This window comes from Bubalus kerabau, chromosome 5 (genome assembly GCF_029407905.1).
Source record: "Bubalus kerabau isolate K-KA32 ecotype Philippines breed swamp buffalo chromosome 5, PCC_UOA_SB_1v2, whole genome shotgun sequence".
Lineage (NCBI taxonomy): Eukaryota > Metazoa > Chordata > Mammalia > Artiodactyla > Bovidae > Bubalus > Bubalus kerabau.
The window spans coordinates 8,271,233-8,290,370 of NC_073628.1; the positions used below are offsets into that span (position 1 = coordinate 8,271,233).

At 56.8% G+C, this 19,138-nt stretch overlaps 1 protein-coding gene across 1 annotated transcript; it reads right to left on the minus strand.

Moving 5' to 3' along the window:
* Positions 1–805: 805 nt before the first annotated feature.
* Positions 806–18,502, minus strand: SLC22A11 (solute carrier family 22 member 11). Its single transcript, XM_055583705.1, has 10 exons — positions 18,110–18,502; positions 16,587–16,690; positions 13,678–13,832; positions 13,392–13,560; positions 11,338–11,461; positions 8,769–8,884; positions 4,426–4,640; positions 3,192–3,300; positions 2,024–2,224; positions 806–869 (listed from the first exon to the last, which is right to left on the minus strand). The coding sequence occupies exons 1-10, from the start codon at positions 18,500–18,502 to the stop codon at positions 806–808; spliced, it is 1,650 nt and encodes a 549-aa protein (XP_055439680.1).
* Between the last annotated feature and the right edge of the window lie 636 nt (positions 18,503–19,138).

Below are 19,138 nucleotides of genomic sequence, written 5' to 3' on the forward strand. Positions count from 1 at the left end.
GGCCCTTCCCTTGTAATGACGGGACCAAAGGGCAGGAGGCCTCCCTCGCCAGCGGGGTTAACAGAAGGTGACTGAACATCCGCTTGCTCAGAGTGAAGCCAGCCTCTCTTAGGGTAAGTGGCTGGGTTTGGGCAGCCTGGGCTGGGTTTCAGCTCCATGTGCCTCCTCTGCTGGTGCCCAGGGCAGGGCACACCTGGACACCTATACCTGCCTCCTCTGCTGTGCCCAGGGCAGTGCACGCCGGAATGCCTGTTCCTGACAGCTCCGGTAGCAGCTTCTATCTGTTGGATCCTGGTCTGTGCTAAGATCCACTAACTTTTGGGGGAGGCAGATTCCCTGAGCTCTGTTTAACTGATGTGGCCGTGTGAGTAGCAAGGGGAAGGCTGGAATCCAGGTTGGTCTGGATTCCCTACGATCTACTTTGGAAGCTGGGAGGTGAGAACCCGCAGCACCAGGTTCTGAGAAGTGAGGAGAAGGGGGTGGCCGAGTGAAGGTGTGAAGACAAGACCCTGGCGGGGAAGAGAGAGGACCCATCATGTTAACGAAGAGGACCTGGGACATCCAGGCCGGGCGTGTCCGTCTGCTGGGGGCTCCTGCAGGGCTGAGGTGGGTGGGAAGTCTGGCAGGGCTGGGAGAGCAGAAGAAAGGGGTGATACTGCTTTCAGCCTCAGCAGACAGCCACGCTGCTCACTCAGGCATGCCAAACCCTCAAGGCTGCCCAAATCACTTCTGCTTTCTGATCACAGACGAGGCGATTCCCTCCGGAGGGGATCTTTGGCCCGTGGGACTCCTGCAGGCTGAATTTCTAGAACCAGGTGCTTTCTGTAATGACCACCTCTTGCTGGCCTCCCCTGGCTGCTGCTGACCTCCTAGAATAACAAAAAAGGAGAGGGGGTGGTGTGTGGTGATGGCTCCAGGTCTGCGGTTTGGAGGGCAGAAATGGGGGTCAAGTCTTGCAGGAATGTAAGCTCTACAAGATTAGGGTTTTATTTACAGCTGTTGCCCAAAGCATGGGACAGTGCCTGAAATGCAGTAGATATACAACAAAAATGAATTAAGTGAAAGAATAAATTAGATCTTGGCTTCTCTGCCTCTTGGCTGGGTGTCCTTAGGCAAATTGCAAAACCTCTCTGTGTCCCCATTTTCTTGATAGTGAAATTGGACAGAACAGCACCTCATAGGCTTGTTGCATGGATCAAATCAGGTGCTGAATTAAAACAATAAGGACCCACTAAGCCCCTGCTGTTATTATTACTGCTATCAGGATCTTGGCTCCTGTTCAGTGAGGAAGGCTCCCCACGAACCCTATCACCCCAGACACAGCAGCCACACTTACTGAGCATGAGCTGCAGGCTTTCATATAATTATCCACTTAAACCCAAATACAACTCTCTGAGTACACTGTTTTGGTGTTTTTTTTTAAACACCCATTGTACCAGGACGAAGTGGAAATCTAGAGCTGATTCTGGCTATAATAGGAAGTTGAGGAACGTCCCTTCATTCCTATTCTCGGCACCTGATAGTCTATCTGGACCTGGGCTTCTTTGCAGGAAGCCTTAAGGAGGAGAGTTGAGGCTCTTCTGTGTCAGTTTGATAAGAGAGGGATGGCGCTTGCCCGAGTGGACAGGGATTCCATCTTGGGCAGTCTGGCTGGAGAGCTGGGCTCTGGACCACTACGTTTTCCTGCCTAAGGTACAATCACCTTCAACCTGTGAGGCCTCGAATAAATCACTTCCTCTCTCTGAGCCTCTTGTAAACAGGGAGAGCAGTAGTATCTTTCTGGCAGGGTTGTTGTCAAGATTAAACGGTTTCAGAAACACACTGCCTTCAGTGTGACATGGGGAAACTGACAAGCTCGAGCTGCGGGAGTCATCGCCGTGACCACCCAGCCCGGTTCCTGCCCCTCTCTGCACAGGACGCCTCCCAACCCTTGAACTCTCCTGTCCCTGGGCTGGGGTGGACTGGCCACCCGTCCGAGCCCTGCCCAGCTGCATGACTCCCGGGGTTGCTGAGGGTCACTCACTGTCTCTCCAGGTCCTGGATGGTGTCAGGGAGTGGAAGTCCACGGGTCTCCGGGAGGAAGACAATGAGGCCGGCAGCGATGGGGATGACACCACAGGAGAGTGGGGGCAGCAGGGGCAGGACCTGGCAGGTCATCCTGATCAGCGGGCCCATCACAGACCCCAGCCAAGCTGCTGAGTACAGGAAGCCTTCTGCGATTATCCTGTGAGAGGAGGGGAGGACCGGGACCCTTGTCACAGCTGCTGTTACGGTGGGGGCTGGGGGGAGGCTTTCCTAGAGGAGGGGCACTTTGGCTGGGCCAGGGAATACCAGGGGAGGGAAAGCTGGGCTGAAGGAGTCACCTTCCTCGAGGTCTCTGCTAACATCACCTCCTCCATGGAGCCCACCTGGATTTTCCCATCAAGAGGGGGTTTCTGCTTTCTGGGACCATCTGGAGTCCTTCACAGGAACTCTCAAGGCCCAGGCCATTCTTCCTGGTCTTGGGTACTTTGGAGGCTTGTCTCAGGGGTCCTGCTAGGCCGCTGAGCTCCTAGTTCAGGCTTCCCATAAAGTATCAACAATATCAATAAATGTGATTTCTGTAGCCTTCCCGTAAAGTATCAACAATACCAATAAATGTGGTTTCTATAGGCTTTTCATAAAGTATCAATGATATATAAAAAAAGAGTGAACGAGTGAGCGAGCGAGCACCATGAGTAAGGCTGGGCCAGGCCTGTGGGGGCTGAGGTCCACCCCTGCTCTTCAACTGAGTAAGTCCTTGGCCACCCTAAACCTCAGTTTACCCAACTGTACAGTGTGGGGCTTGTCTAACTCTAGACCACCTGGGGCTTCTTGGGGACAGGGAAGGGACAGTGGGAGGCAACCCTCCGGGCTCTTATAAGATTTCACCTGAGCAGCCGGCTCTGTGGCTCAAAGTGGTTCCCAGTCTGGAGGCCTCCAGGGGCCTTCCTTGGGGCTGCCTCCGAGCCTGGACTCAGGGGAGGGGCTGTGTGTGGAGGCCCTGGCTGAGCTGGGGCCTCTGCGGGGAGGACTCCAGGGCGTCTGCTTGGTTCCACGTCGGCGCCTGGTCCTCTCGCCCTCCACTGTGTGTTCCTGGGTGCCAAGCCTCTGCCCGACCTCCCCACGGGCCCTCGTGGGGGTGTGCCTTCCACAGCTGCAGCCCAGCCTACCTCAGTGAAATTGGGAAGAGTTCTGGCTTGTAAATCATGATGCAGGTTAAGCTGAGGCCAAAACACCCCTTTCCCAGCACAGCGAAGACCACACGCAGGGTCTGCAGGTCTAAGGCAGAGCAAGGGGTGAGTTGGGGTCTGTCGGGAGGGTCCGCGGGAGCCTGGAGCAGAGGGACTGGGTTCTTCCACAGGGCTCCCTTGAGCTGAGAGCAGGTAGGTCCCAGGCGGTGTGCCCCAGGGCCAGGCTGCCCTGGGCTGGGGTGTGGGGGTGTGTGGCCAGGGGATGTGGCTTGAGATGTCACGGTGGGGGGTGGGCAGGGGGCGGGGTGTAGGGCCAGAACCCACCCAGCTCTGGAGTGGGTGAGCCTGAGTGGGTGGCACTAGAGGGGAAGCCGCGACAGGGCTCCTGCGGCCCTGAGGGTGCCTCTTCCCTTGAAAGAGACGGTCAGGCCGGGCCCAGGCCCACAGCAGTGCCCCCGGGCCGCCCAGCGACCCAGAAGCTTGCCCACAGCGCCTCAGCCTGCCCGTGGGGACCCTGCTTCTGCGAGGAGCCTCAGCGGGAAGCCGAGGTGAGGTCATGCTCCCGCAGGGGGCCTGGGCCCAGCTCCCCTTCCTGTAAGTCGTCCTTGTAGGAAGAGTCTTAGAAACTGTCAAGAGCGCTTAGAACTGTCTCAGAAGCTTTCCTTGGGGTGTGGGTCTCACTCAGAGCTTGAGCTCACAGTTGGGCCTCCATCCTCACACTAACCACCCTCCACCCCAGCTTGGCAGCCACTGGGGGACACCTGTCCCTGCCCCTCCCCGTCACCCACCTCAAACAGTAAATCGAGACCCAAAGAGGGTTTCTGGGGCCTCAAAGCGTCTGTGGGGAAGGAGCGAGCTGGGCACCCTCCCCACCTCCCCAGCGCTCTGTGAAGCACACCTGGCTTCTCGAACACGAGGAAACACCGCTGAATGCTTCTCTTCCTCACCTGGGGCCCCGCTCGGCCTCCCAGACCCGTCCCCACTCCGCAGACTCGGCCTCCGGCTTCAAGTCCTGTCCAGGCCTGGCTCCGTCCCTCACCGCTGTGGGATCTCGGGCACCGGGCTTCACCTCTCTGAACCTCAGCATCACAGGGAAATGGGTGGGGGCGGGTGGAGCTGTGGCAGTCAGGGTCTTGGGTGGAGCGGGGTGGGTGAGGAGGAGGCCGGCAGCCCCTCGGTCCCTCAGCCCCCAGCTCCGCTGCCCTGATCGCACCTTGCAGGACCAGCGTGTTGGCCAAGATGGCGAGGCTGGCCCCAGCCAGGGAGTCAGCCAGGGCCGTGCGGTGGCCGAAGAATCTGAGCAGGAAGGTGGTGATGGCCCGGGCCAGGAGGTCCACGGCTCCAAAGAGGACCTGAAAGAGGAAGATGTTGCTCCCCAGGTTCTGCAGGTCGAGGACTATCCCGTAGTATGAGACGGTGAGGAAGAAGCTGTGGGGGGCATCCAGAGTCAGGTCCCTGCCCTAGGGAGGAGCAGGCACCCCTGGGGGGCATCCAGAGTCAGGCCCCTGCCCCGGGGAGGAGCGGGCACCCCTGGGGGGCATCCAGAGTCAGGCCCCTGCCCCAGGGAGGAGCAGGCACCCCTGGGGGGCATCCAGAGTCAGGCCCCTGCCCCAGGGAGGAGCGGGCACCCCTGGGGGGCGTCCAGAGTCAGGCCCCTGCCCCGTGGAGGAGGGCTCACCCTGGGAGCATCTGCCCACATGGGGTCTGTGCCAGAAGGAACATCAGCCCAGCCCCTGGGCAGCCTGCAGAATCATCTCCCCCGGGTCAGGCTGTCCCAGGAAAGGGTGGGGAGGACAGTAGCCCATCCAGTCCAAGTGTGGGCCTTGGTGTCAGCCAGGCAGGCTGCGCGTCGCCTCTCAACCTCCTGTCCACCAACCAACCAGCAGGAAGATGTGACCCTCTCTGGGCAGACGGGGCAGTGGGTCAAGCTGACCTGCCCCTCTGTCAGGTTCTAGTGGATTTCCCTGGTGACTCAGATGGTAAAGAATCTGCCTTTGATGCGGGAGACCTGGGTTTGATCCCTGGGTCGGGTAGAACCCCTGCAGAAGGGAATGGCAACCCACTCCGGTGTTCTGGCCTGGCCAATCCCATGGACAGAGGAGCCTGGTGGGCTACCCTGGTGGGGTCGCAAAGAGTCGGACACGACCGAGCGACTAACACACATACACTGCCCTCTGGCTCTGCTTCCTATATCTGGTCGTGGCCAGAAACCTGCTCTACTGGCCGGGAACCTGGGCAAGTCTCTGTCTGCCCCTCACCGGCTGCCAGTTTCTTTGTCTCGAAACATGGGGTTAATAACAGAAAGGGGTCTCAGTGGAAGACTCTGGGCTGTCCACTTCAGGATAGAAAGTCTTATTTTTGCAGCTCTTGGGAGTGCTATGTCCCAGCTGGGCAGAGCATCCCATGGCTGGTCTACGCCGGCCAGAGGGATGACTCGGAAGGGCCGCTCCAGCTCCCAGGTCCCCAGGCTGGGGCCTGGCTGTGAGAGCACCTGTCCCCTGTCCCTGCTGCTTCCTGCCCTCCCTGCCCCCACTCCCCTCCACAGGAGGCGACCCCTGGAGCTCTCTCCATGAACTTCATGCTCCCAGACCTCCATCTCAGAGTCTGCCACCCAGAGGGTGTCCCCTGCCCCTACTCAGGAGGGTGGCTTCTGAGTAGCTGAATGTCGTTATTTGCCGGGGTCCAGCCCCGGTGGATCCAGGGAATTCGAAGCAGGGACGGCGTCCGCGAGGATCAGGAAACAACTGCTTAATTAAACATTAATTAAGGATATAAAGAGTAATAGAATAAGGATAGCTCAGTGAGGAAATTCAGTGGAGGAGAGAGGCTGAATAATTCAGCCAGAAGGTGAGAGAAAGAACGACATGGGGAGACCAAGTTTCGGTGAACAAGGCCCGCACTTTATTTTCCAAAGTAGTTTTTATACCTTAAGTTATGCATAGAAGATAATGGGGGAAGGGGTACAGTCATGCAGCAAGCCAGCTTTCTTCCTGCAAGCTTATCATATGCAAAAGCTTAGGTGATTTGCATCATCTTCTGGCCCGGAGGCCTGTTAACATTTTAAGACCCTTTCTTCAGAAAACTTATTTTTCTCTAAAGGTGATTGGTCAGGAGCCACCCTCCAAAAGCATTAGATAAAGTTGCATTCCTACAGAGCAAAGGTGTGGTGGGCTATAACAAGAAAAAGAATTAACTCAAGGGTCCCAGGTTACAAACATTAAAGCTACTACTTACACCAATTATATGAATCAATACACTGCCAGGGACACAGCAGGTAAGGGATATGGAGACTTAGCAGCAAACATTGGCCCAACAAGTGAAAAACCCTTCACCAATACAATTTCTAATCAATCTTTTAACTGCTCAAAGGAATCTGTATTTAGACAGTTTAGAACATCTCGTGCCTCTCACAGTTGGGAGGCTCTGAGCAATCACATGTGGCCGGAAAAACCTATTCAGGCAGGCTAGAGGACTTCCAAAGGAATTTGTAGGTTGAAACACTATCACATCCAGGAACTTTATTAACTGGAGCTGTAAGTTAACTCTTTTTTCAGAGAGAGGTAGTGGGGGACAGCCCCCCGTAAAGTCAGAGGTGTAGGTGAAAGCACAAAGCAGAAAGTAGGCAGACTCTGGTTTTGGGGGTAGATGCTCGAGAATTTCCAGGGGGACTCCTGAGGCTCGATCCCACCTTTGCGTATGCCGAGCCTCCTTCCTCATGACCTTCCCCACGGGAGGAGTTCCTCACGCTGGCTCCAGGCAGTGATAGACTTCCAGTTGAGCTATTCCAGATCCTGAAAGATTATGCTGTGAAGGTGCTGCACTCAATATGCAATATGCACTCAATATGCAATATGCCGGCTCCCGGCAGTTACTGTTTAGCCGCTAAGTTGTGTCCACCTCTCCGCCAGGATCCTCTGTCCATGGGATTCTCCAGGCAAGAATTCTGCAGTGGGTTGCCTTCTCCAGGGGATCTTCCCAGCCCAGGAATGGAACCCATATCTCCTAGATTGGCAGGTGGATTCTTTACCGCTGAGCCACCCCAGTAGCTGAATTTCTGCCCCTTGGAGATTGACTCTGGCTCCACAAGTGGCCATGCAGGTAAATAATTCTTGACCACCTTTCCAATCCACCCCACCCCGCTCTTCACCTGGACAGTCCCCAGCCCTCCCCTTCAGCAACGCCTGATTGCTGCCCCCAAGAGGCTTCATTCAGGTGCCACCAGGCTAACAGCTGCAGAGAAAAGCTGCAATTCCTGCAGAAACAGGTGCTTCCTGAAGCTCGTGAACGAGACTGGGAGAAAAGCTGGGCTGACTTGCGGGCACAAACACCTGGAGTCTTAGCCAGTAATAACTGGGTTAACAGTCAAAGCCAAGAAAACCCAGGAGGGTGGCCGCCTCACAGTCTGTGATTTGAATAACAAAGGGTGCACAGAGCAGCCCCTGGGAGAACTGAGGAAGCCTTGATGGCTTTTGAAAGAACAGCCCTGGACACTCACTGGCCCCCAGGGCACTCCTTCTAATTTATCATCAGAAAAAGAAAAGCCAAAAATAGAGAGAGAGGCATTTGATGCATTCTTTGCTCTAAGATGAAGCACATATTTGCTATTATAACCCACATGTGCTAAAATATAGCATAAAATTAATGTTTTCCTAATTCTGAGTTTTATTTCCAGATCGAGTCCCAGTCAAACCTGACCCTCGCTTTTTGATCCGCTCTTCAGGAAGTCGCTTAAACTGACTTTGTCTTAAGGAGTCTTTGCCTGGTCCCAGGTGGAAAAGACCCTGATGCTGGGAAGGATTGAGGGCAGGAGGAGAAGGAGGCGACAGAGGATGAGCTGGTTGGATGGCATCATTGACTTAATGGACGTGGGTTTGAGCAAACTCCAAGAGATGGTGAAGGACAGGGAGGCCTGGCGTGCTCAGTCCACGGGGTCACAAAGAGTCAGACTCAGCTGAGCAACCAAACAGCACTAACAACAAAGGCCGCCCTGGGGGACAGGGCCTCCTTGGGCGGGGAGTCCACGCTCACTGCGGGGCGGGAGGGTCTAGCAGGGAGCTCAGCCGGGGTTCAGATGCCCACTCTGTCATCTTGGGCACGTGTCTTTCCTCTCCTGGCCCCTCTTTCCCATCTATAAAGTGGGATATAAATGAACTAGTCTCATGAGATGGCTCAGAGGGGGCCGTGTGTGGTGGGAACGTGGTCGCTTCCACACCCCAGGAGTCCAGCTGTCAGGGTGAGTCCGGTGCTGACTTTCCAGCTCCTGCTGGTCCCTTAGCTCTGGGGACATCATGGCTCTGCCCTTGCCCTGGGCTTCAGTCTGACCCGGCCCCCTGCCCAGGACCATATCCCAGCCCTGCTCTCTGGCTGACTTTCTGCACAAGCCAGCCTCCTGACCACATCTGTGCGTACTCCGTCTCCCCCACCTATCAGGCTCCTGACCCCTGGGGGAGCTGCCTGTCCAAGCCAGGGATGTACCCCATGAGGCTGTAGGGGCTGTTTTCCCCTGAATACTGCCCCCTCAGCCCTGTACCAGGAAGGGTACACAGGACGGCATACTTCACCACCAACAGGTTGCAGGTTCTCCAGTGGAGGACGGGCAGGCGGAACAGGTCCAGCACTGACTGGCGGGACTTCGCAGAGGCCACCTCCTCCTGCATGCTGGACATCAGTACCTCCGGGGGCAACGGGGCAGTGAATGCTGGGACCATGGCCCTGCCCCACTCCCATGCCAGAAATGGTGTCCAGGTGGGCAGAGGGATGGGGAGAGCCTGGCCTTGGCCCCTGGAGATGGAGAGCCCTGGGGGTGGGGTGGGACTGAGGGCAGAAAGGCTTCTCTTTGGCCCGACCTGAGCTCTCTTTTGCAGACCCAGTTCCCTGCTCAGAGCCAAGGCGCGGTCTTTTGTCCCGTCTCTGGCTGCTAAGCTGCCTGCTGCAGGGAGCCCTTGGCAATTACCCCAGGAGGCCCTACCATCCCTCTTCATTCCTCTTGGCTGGCTTCAGGGCACAGCTGCCCAGTCACACTGGCTCCTTACTGCATCCCAAGTGCCCATCCAGTCTACACCTGCGCCCTGGGCCCTGCCTGCCCCTGCTCAGCTCAGTCCTGGCCAGCTCCAGCTCACCTCCTCCTGGAAGCCTTCTCCGATCCTTCTGCCCTCAGGGAACTCTGAGTCCTCTCGTCTCTGTCCGCACATCCTCTCACACCTACTTCCTTGAAATAGCTACCTTCAGACAAGCACATCCCATTTCTCCAAATACATTGAAGAGCCTTATGAGGTAAGTGGGCAATATATGTGGGTTAAGGCGGTGACTAGTAGATGTGGTGAGGTGGGTGTGTGGTTGTTGGTGATGGTTGTTTTGTTGCTAATTGTGGCCGTGTTGTTGATGGTGGCTGTGGTGGAGTTGGGGCTAGTGACGAAGGTGACGGTGACCTGGTGGTGTGGATATTGATGGTGGTGTTGATGGTGTTGGTGGTGCGGGTGATCATAAAGATGAAGTTGTTGGTGATGGTATTGCTGGTAGAGGTGATGGTGGTGGGGATAGTGATCATGGGTGTGTGGAGAGTGTAATGGTGTTGATATTAGTGGTGGTATTGTTATTGCTGGTGGTGGTAATGACAGTGGTATTTGTGTAGAAACGATGGTAGTGGTGGTGACTGTGGGTGTGGCGGAGGTGGTAACGGTGGTGATAGTGGTGATGTGATGGAGGAGTGGTAGTAATGGAGTGGTGAGGACAGTGGCGGTGCTGGCTATGGTTATGAGGGTGGTGACGATAGTGGAGGTGGGCATGGTGGTATGGACGGAGGCGGTAGTCATGGTGATGGTGGTGGGGATGGTCGTGGTGATGGTGAGGGTGGTGGTGGGGATAGTGATGATGGAGGGGATGGTGATGCTGATGGTGGTGGGGATGGTGGTGGTGGTGGGGATGGTGATGGTGGTGAGGGTGATGGTGGTGGGGATGGTGATGGTGGTGGGGATGGTGATGGTGGTGGGGATGGTGATGGTGGGGATGGTGATGGTGGTGAGGATGGTGATGGTGGTGGGGATGGTGATGGTGGTGAGGGTGATGGTGGTGGGGATGGTGATGGTGGGGATGGTGATGGTGGTGAGGGTGATGGTGGTGGGGATGGTGATGGTGGGGATGGTGATGGTGGTGAGGGTGATGGTGGTGAGGATGGTGATGGTGGTGGGGATGGTGGTGGTGGTGGGGATGGTGATGGTGGTGAGGGTGATGGTGGTGGGGATGGTGATGGTGGGGATGGTGATGGTGGTGAGGGTTATGGTGGTGAGGATGGTGATGATGGAGGGGATGGTGATGCTGATGGTGGTGGGGATGGTGGTGCTGGGGATGGTGATGGTGGTGAGGGTGATGGTGGTGAGGATGGTGGTGGTGGTGACGGTGGTGGGGATGGTGGTGTGATGGGGATGGTGATGGTGGTGGGGATGGTGATGGTGGTGGGGATGGTGGTGTGGTGGGGACGGTGATGGTGGTGAGGGTGATGGTGGTGAGGATGGTGATGGTGGTGTGGTGGTGACGGTGGTGGTGATGGTTGTGGTAGTGGTGGGGATGGTGATGGTGGGGATGGTGATGGTGGTGGGGATGGTGATGATGGAGGGGATGGTGATGCTGATGGTGGTGGGGATGGTGATGGTGGGGATGGTGATGGTGGTGGGGATGGTGATGATGGAGGGGATGGTGATGCTGATGGTGGTGGGGATGGTGATGGTGGGGATGGTGATGGTGGTGGGGATGGTGATGATGGAGGGGATGGTGATGCTGATGGTGGTGGGGATGGTGATGGTGGGGATGGTGATGGTGGTGGGGATGGTGATGATGGAGGGGATGGTGATGCTGATGGTGGTGGGGATGGTGATGGTGGTGGGGACAGTGATGGTAGGTTGGATGGTGATAATTATGGTGATGATGGTAATGATGATGCCAGTGATGGTGGAGATCGCGAAGGTGATGATAGTGATGTTGATGATGGTGTTTTAATGTATGAGGCTGTTGATGGGGGTGGTGCTGGAGTGGATACGGATGATATTAGTGATAGTTTAGATAACACACCAGTAGATGTCCTTTCCTGGGTCATATCTCACACTCTGGGTCACAAACAACAGCATCTCACCTCTATGGTCAGTGTCTTCTGGGCTTCCTTGTGGCCATTTATCTTGGCCACCTTTTTGAGTTCCTGAAGCGCTTGATCTGGTTTGCCTACGATAATCCTCCATCGGGCGGATTCTGGCAGCCACCTGTTAAAGAAGCAGGTGCTTGACTGGGTCTTTGCTTTCTTTGCTCAGACTGGTGACCAGGTGCCCAGGTCAGGCAAGGAGGGGGTGGTGGGCAGCAGACCCTCTGGCTACCACAGGAGTGGGGAGAAGGCCGCTGCTTCTCTCTCTGCCCTGCTAATGCTGAGCTGGGAAGTCCCTGATGGTCGCAGAATAAGGATGAGTCCCAATGCCTGGCCACCCTCTCCACCAGCCCCCACTCCCTGCCACCCCATCTGGCTTCCCTGCTGCCAGGAGCCTGCCCGCTCAAGCCCCACATTCAGCGAGTGCCCAGGTTGACTGGACATGGGGTGATTCTGGGGCCATTTCTATGACAGAAAGCTTGCATCATGCTGAATTAAAACACACACACACACACATTTAAACATCCCCAGCCAGAACCAAGAAGGCAATGGCACCCCACTCCAGTACTCTTGCCTGGAAAATCCCATGGGCAGAGGAGCCTGGGAGGCTGCAGTCCAGGGGGTTGCTAAGAGTTGGACACTACTGAGCAACTTCACTTTCACTTTTCACTTTCATGCACTGGAGAAGGAAATGGCAACCCACTCCAGTGTTCTTGCCTGGAGAATCCCAGGGACGGGGGAGCCTGGTGGGCTGCCGTCTATGGGGTCACACAGAGTCGGACACAACTGAAGCAACTTAGCAGCAGCCAGAACCAAGTGGTTTTATAAAAGTAATCAGCTTCTTTCCAGCCTCAGGGGCAGATGGACAGGGAGAAATATCTCCCTGGTGAAAGGGTCCAGAGTCCTCCCGGCCCACAGGAGCTCAGCTGGGTTCACGGGGAAGCTAAGAAGAATTTCTGGAGGCAGTATTTCATGGTTAGAAGAGCTAGCCCACCTGGGAAACAAATCCTGCCTCTGGCACAAAACAGTGGTGTGGCTTTGGGCAAGCCACTGAACCTCTGTGGGCCTCAGTCCCTCATCTGAAAGTAGCAGTAATAACATCTTCCTTCCTCATTAGAAGAAGTGTTGATGGACCTCCATCGTGGTCCAGTGGTTAAGACTCTGCTTTTCCACTGCAGGGGGTACAGGTTCAATCCTCGGTCGGGGAACTAATATCCTCCCCCCAAAATAAAAACAAACAAATAAAATGGTTTAAATGACACATTAAAAAAAACAGTGTTGATGCACATCTGGTGTTACAAAGAGCGCCTGGGATGCACCCAGTCAGTGTGACCAGGGTGGCTTAATCAGTGTAACTATGGAATGGTCTTCCTCCTTTCTTCCTGGTCCTGTTGATACAATAAATCTCCACACTGTCAGCGACTTCTGGTCTATTTTATTTTCCGATGGATCCCCAGTGTCTAAAGCCAAGTCTAGCACAGAGCAGGAGCACAATAAACATTTGAGAATGAATGAATGCGTCCTTATCCTTCTCTACCTGCCCACAGCAGACCAGCTCGGCTCTGGCCCATGGGCACAAGAGAACTTATGAGGACAGGAATTTGTGATTATTTCCCTGTATCTCTTCCTCCAGTCCCCACCCGAGCAGGTATTTTCAGACCTCAGAAATTTTTGAAGCATCAGAAATAGTAATGATAATATCTTTCCATATCCGATGCCTGACTTGGATGCCCACAAGCTGGGCAAGTTCTGTGAAGCAGTGAGGCTGGTGGGTGTTGGGGAGCTGGTGCCAGTGTGAGTGAAGGATGGAGCCCTCAGCCTTGGGCCAGTAGGCTGGGCTGGAGGGAACCTCAGACCCCTGACTGAAGTGCCCACCCCGGAACTCTGAGCCCCCACGACATCTCTCCCCAGTGGGGTCTGCTCACATCACTCTCTTCCAGGGTCTCAGCATATTGGGAGCCATGGCCAGCCAAAGAGGTAGGGGTGAGGGGCACCCTCTTGGATTCCCCTCCCATTTCTCCCCAAGGGAAAAGGCCCCACACTGTACTGACCAGGATATCAGGAAGGTGATAAAGAAAGGCACTGACATGGCCAGCTGGAGGGTTCGCCAGTCTTGCAGGGCAAAGGCCAGGCCACCCATGGCCATCTGGCTGATGCTGTAGGTGGACCCCAGGATCGCCATGGTGACGGCCCTTGTGCTGGTCATGGTCCACTCCACCACTGAAGGGCGGTGCAGACATGCAGGTGAGGGCCCCGTGTGGTGGGCCCTCAGGCCCCCTCTTCCCCACTGCACCCCATCCCCACACTGTGGCTGGGGCCAGCAATCAAGAGACTCACTGAGCATCGTGGAGGTCAGGAGGATGCTGGACAACCCCAGAGTGCTCAGAAACTGGAGACCACAGTAGACGGGGAAACTGGGGGCAGCGACGGTGCTGATGCTGGTCACGGCCACCAGCAGGCAGAACCAGCTCAGAACTCGCTTCCGCCCAAACCTGTTTTGGGGAGACAAGCATGGTGGGCACCTGGAGAGGGGCCTGGGGACTTGAGCACAGAGGCAAGGGCTTGCCGCCGGAAGGCCGAAGGGGCTCCTGCTGGAGCCTCCCCCAGGCGCAGGCAGGCAGCACCTCCTCAGATCTCCAGGGACCACGTTCAGAGTGCGCTTGTTATAAAAATGGCAGACGTCTCGCTCTCGTGGGGCGGTGTAGCCTCGTGGTCCAGAATAGACTGGCATTGGGTGCTTGGGTCTGAGCCCAGTTCTGCCCTTCCCGGGTGACCTTGGGCACCTGGCTCAGTGTCTGCGGGCCACAGTTTCTCTGTCTGTAAAATGCAGGCATTCATGATGAGATGCTGAAGAAGGGTGCAGCATCGCAAGCAGCTCGGGGCCTGTGGCCTTGGGCGAGCCTGGTGACACGCTCGTGGTGCCGCTGCCGCCCCGAGGTCAGCTCAGCCCGAACCACGCAGGCATTGAGCTGAAGTCTGTGTCAGGCAGGGGCCTTTCCTGGTGGCTCAGCAGTAAAGAATCCGCCTGCCAAGGCAGGAGACACAGGTTCGATCCCTGGGTTGGGAAGATCCCTTGGAGGAGGAAATGGCAACCCACTCCAGGATTCTTGCCTGGAGAATCCCATGGACAGAGGAGCCTGTTGGGCTACGGTCCATGGGGTCACAAAGAACCGGACACAACTGAAGCGACTGAGCATGCACGCACGTGTCGGTTAGACTGGAGAGATACGGACCAGCCTCAGCCTTGCCTGTCTGGGCAGTGCCCAGAAGCAGGAACACGTGCCCCAGGTCTTGCGGTGAGACCAGGAGGCTGAAGCCTGGCACTGACCCCAGGCTCACCAGGTGGCCACAGACAGATTACAATGTGGCTCCTGGTGTGGGCGGCCCCTGGGGAAGGAGCGGTGGCTTCCAGGTGCCCAGTCCTCTGAAAGTGCAAACTGGAGCACCTCCTTCTCTGGTGCTCAGGCTCCCTGCCATACTCAGGACAATGTAATATAAGGCCCATGAAGAGCCGCCACTGGCCCGGGCTCTGCATGTGACTAACTCATTTCATCATCGCAGCCCCATGGGCAGGTGGCAGGGTGCCCACTGACAGGAGGAAACCAGGGCACAGAGAAATAACACACCCACCTTCTAAGAGGCTGGGGCTCAGGACGCCCCAGAGCCCGAGCTGCCAGGCATAGCAGGGACACCATTCGTGCCTTCAGCGTATTATGGGCTATATGCTGTGTGCTGGGCACCAAGGATGCGACTCCAAGGCCCCTGCCTCCTTGGAGCCATGGTCTCGTAGGGATACACACAATCAATGAGCTAACGAGAGCCGGGCACCGGCAGAGACAGCCAGAAGCTGTGAGTGGACAGCCGCCAGGACTGTGGGTCCTGTGGGCCTGAAGCTGGGAAGGCCTCTGCAAGGAGCAGCCTGGAGCAGAGTGACCTGCACGCTGGGCACAAAGGGGTTATGGGCAGAAACCTCTAGGCGAGGTGAGGCTGCCCGCTGCGGTGGGCCCTGTGGGCTGGGCGGGAGCAGGGCTGCTCCAGGAGGGGCTGGCGAGGCCACCAGGGAGAAGCCAAGTGCTGAGCAGGGGTGGCGGGGTGGGTGGGGACTGTCCTCGGCATGGGGGCCTAGGGGACCTCAAGCTGGGCAGTGACAAGATCCACACACAAGCTTTTGCTGAGTCACTCTGAGTGCTGCGGTGGAACAGAAGGCCCAGTGGAGGCAGGAGACCCCAGAGGAGGCTGTGGCCAGCCCAGGCCAGAGAGGGTGGTGGTTTGAGCAAATGGGTGGCATGCAAGGCAGGGCCCTGGGCTGGGAGCTGTGCTTTGGAGAAGGAGCCTGGTGAGTGTGGAGGCTGAGGGAGGGAGCATGGGGCTGGCTCCTAGGGGGTCTGTCCTCCAGGATGGAGTTTGGTGGGCAGGGCTTGGGCTGGGTGGAGGTGGGGATTCAGGGGTTCAGCAGGGGCCGTGGTAACTGTGAGGTCCATCCAAGTGGAGACTCCAGGTCGGCAGTTGGGTTTACAAGCGGAGGTGGTGCAACGTGGGCGTTTTCAGCACTGGACAGCGGCTCCCGGGGCAGGACCTGAGCACAGGCTGAGGAAGGTTCCCAGAGAGGGTCCTGGGTGCTCCACCTCAGGAGGGGCGTGGAGGAGAGGGGAGGGGGCACTCAGGGAGGGGCGAGAGCGGGGGTTCTCTTTCACTACACTTCACGTTGTTGTTGTTTAGTCGCTTAGTCATGTCCAACTCTTTTGCGACCCCATGGACTGTAGTCTGCCAGGCTCTTCTGTCCATGGGGTCTTCCAGGCAAGAATACTGGAGTGGGTTGCCATTTCCTCCTCCAAGGGATCTTCCCGACCCAGGGATCAAACCGTGTCCCCTGCCTTGGCAAGTGGATTCTTTACCGCTGAGCCACCAGGGAAGCCCTGGTTAAAAGAAAGAGGGGTCTGTCTCTCTCCAGAAAGCTATCAGCTCCCCGAGGGCAGGGACTGTGCAGTGTTTGGCACACAGTAGGTGCTCAGTAAAGTTTGGTGCAAAAGCTGAAGAGGGGAGTGAGTGTTCAGGGTGATTTCTCAGCTCAGCCCAGCATCAAGGTTTAGACGGTGGTTCTCAGCCCCCTGGGAACTTGGGACTCAGACTCCAGATGGGGGTGACTCTCTCCTAAGAAGCATGAACATCCACTGCACACTTACCTCTGTCCTCACAATGCTCATTCTGTTTTGAAGGAGCTGGAAGGCAGGAGAGGAGATACTCACCGGTGGGAGAGGAAGCCACAGACGATGCATCTAACCATGGCCCCAGCCATGTAGATGGACTGGCCTAGGGGCTTCAGGCCTTGGTGCTCACACACCAAGTCCCACTGGAAGAAGAGGAGGGTGTGTCAGCCTGGCTTGGGGGTGTGGAATAGTGGGGTCAGGGTGGCAGAGGAAGGTCTAGAACCCCCAGAGGGGATCTGGCCTCCCCCAGTGGGGTCCCCAGAATCTTAAATTCAGACAACCATGGTGGAAGGGGTATGTGGGCAGCAGGCCTCAACCCCCCACCTTCCGCTTATGATCAGCAGGGCAGGACACGTGGGACATGGTTCTGGGTCTAACGGCGGGACAGGCCCCTCCTAGTGGACAGTGGTGGGTGGTGGTTAAACCACAAGGCTCAAATTCCGAGTCAGCTGGGGACTGACCAGCTGGTGACCCCAGCTGTGTTTCTGCACCTGGCTGAGCCCATCTCCTCCGGGAACAGGGCTGTACGGCCGCCTCTCTTACAGGATGGTGAAGATGAGCATGTGTCACTGTGAATTTTTCCTGCCATCTGCTGGGGGCCAGGCAGCCATTGCCTGAACATCACCCGCCCCGCCACCCAAAGTCAGCCCTTCCCTTCACCAAGGCCTGCCTGCCTCGCCCATGGCTCCGTCCCTGTTCCCACCTCTGTTGTCTGAACCACTGCAGGAAGAGGGCTCCCCCCACCCCCAAACACACACATGCATTGCAGGGCATTCTCCACCCTGCAAAGTCACCCCTGAAAATGCAAATCAGATCACAGCGCTTCCTTGTTCCAAAGCCTCTGGTGACTTTTCTTTGCACTTAAGGACAAGCCAGGCTCCTTCCACATGTGCCCATCCATCTCCCAACCCCTTACCCTCTGTGCCAGGTACTGCTCTCTCAACACCCAGACACGCTCCCACCTCTGTCCTGACCCGGCTCTGCCCCAACCTGCATGTGATTGATTCCTTTGCTTATAATCCAGGTGTCATCTGAAATGTCACCTCTTCCCTGCCTGCTCTCCTTTCCCTACTTGCGGGAGCTGTTTCTCCCTTGTGCTCATTGATGACGTTCCGGCACCTGGATCCCTGGGTTGAATTGGAGTGCACTTTAGCTGTGTGTCCTGGGGCAAGTTACTTAACCTCTGTGGGCTTCTGTTTTGTCACTTATTAAATGGGGTCACTCATAAGACCCACCTCAAAAGATTGCTGTGAAATAGTGACGACAGGGAAAGCATCAGAGCAGTGGCTGCCGCTTTAAGGGCACAGGTCTGGACTCTCTATTGTTATTCCTGGCTTAAAGGTTGACTGATTCTGAATTCTCCTGCAGAATGTTCGCTCCCTGAAGTCTCCTGTAACCCTAGCCCCAGATGGGAATCCTGGCCATCCCAAGCCATCAGTAATTAAGTGTTGAGGGAGCACACATCATTTAACAGCGCTGATGGAGGCGTGCTAATCCTCTCAGTCATTGGGAGGCTGGGAAGGGGGAAGAAATGGTGGGCTTGGTGGTGGGGGGACCCTCACCTCAGTCACGATGGTGGAGGTGAAGGTGCTGTGGTCGTAGATCCAGCCATCCACGCACAGCTCCGTGTCGGCCTCGCTCCAGTTGGTGGCCGTGGCGTTGGGGTCCAGGAGCTGCCACTGTGGGTGGTGGAAGCGGAGACACTGGTGGGGCCCACGGTTGGGGCCCGGCGGAATGGAGACAGGCAGGAGGGCCTCGGGGCTGAGGTTGGCAGGGGCCCCGGAGCCATTGTCCAGCAGGTAAGCCCAGCAGCAATGGCCTGGGACAGCGGCTGAAGAGTTCTCCACGACTAACTGGAAGGGCACCCAGACCGAGAAGAAGAAGAAGGTGAGGATCTGGAGGGCCTGGAAGAGCCCCACACCCACCGCCTGCTCCAAGAGCTCAGTGAACACCATGGACAGAGCTGCAGCCCCCAGGGTGGGTCTCCTGGGAATCAGGGAGCCGGTGAGCACCCGGCCTGCTGCCCAGAACCACGGGCAGGCGCAGGATGGCCAGACCTTCTACCTCCGCTCGCCGCTCGGCCCCACGGGGGCCGGCCAACCGGTCCAGTCTGTCCTAAGATGCCCGAGAGACTTTGAAGAAACCCCTCCTCCTCCCCCTATTCCCAAGAATGACTGCTTGGATGCCCCTCTGGTCTGGAGTGGGGACAAAACTCACTGGGGCATCTGGGGCATCCAACACCGAGAGTGAAAGGTCAAGAAAATTAACAAAAAATGAGTCTGTGCTGCGATGTTACTGGATTACAGCTGCGAGAGAAACATCACCCAGGCTGCGGCTTCATTGCTCAGGTTAAAGTTAAATCCCAGAGAGGAATTCCAGGGGAGAAGGGTGGGCTCAGCCTCTCAGGAAGGCTTCGGCATCTCCTTGCGGGCCATCCTTCAATCTAACTTTTTTTTTCACTCGCTCTGGATCCTTGTTGCTCTGTGCAGGCTTTCTCTAGCTGCAGCGAGTGGGGACTGCTCTCCACTGCGCTGCGTGGGCTTCTCGTTGCGGTGGCTTCTCCTGCCGCGGAGCACTGGGCTCCGGGTGTG

Excerpts from the sequence above, each read along its gene's own strand:
- SLC22A11 (XM_055583705.1), bottom strand. The coding sequence starts at position 18,502 with ATGGTGTTCACTGAGCTCTTGGAGCAGGCGGTGGGTGTGGGGCTCTTC. Across the intron at positions 13,561-13,677 it reads CCTGACCTCCACGATGCTCA|TGGTGGAGTGGACCATGACC; the intron begins GTGAGTCTCTTG and ends ACCGCCCTTCAG. Across the intron at positions 8,885-11,337 it reads AGAAGACACTGACCATAGAG|GTACTGATGTCCAGCATGCA; the intron begins GTGAGATGCTGT and ends TTGCCCCCGGAG.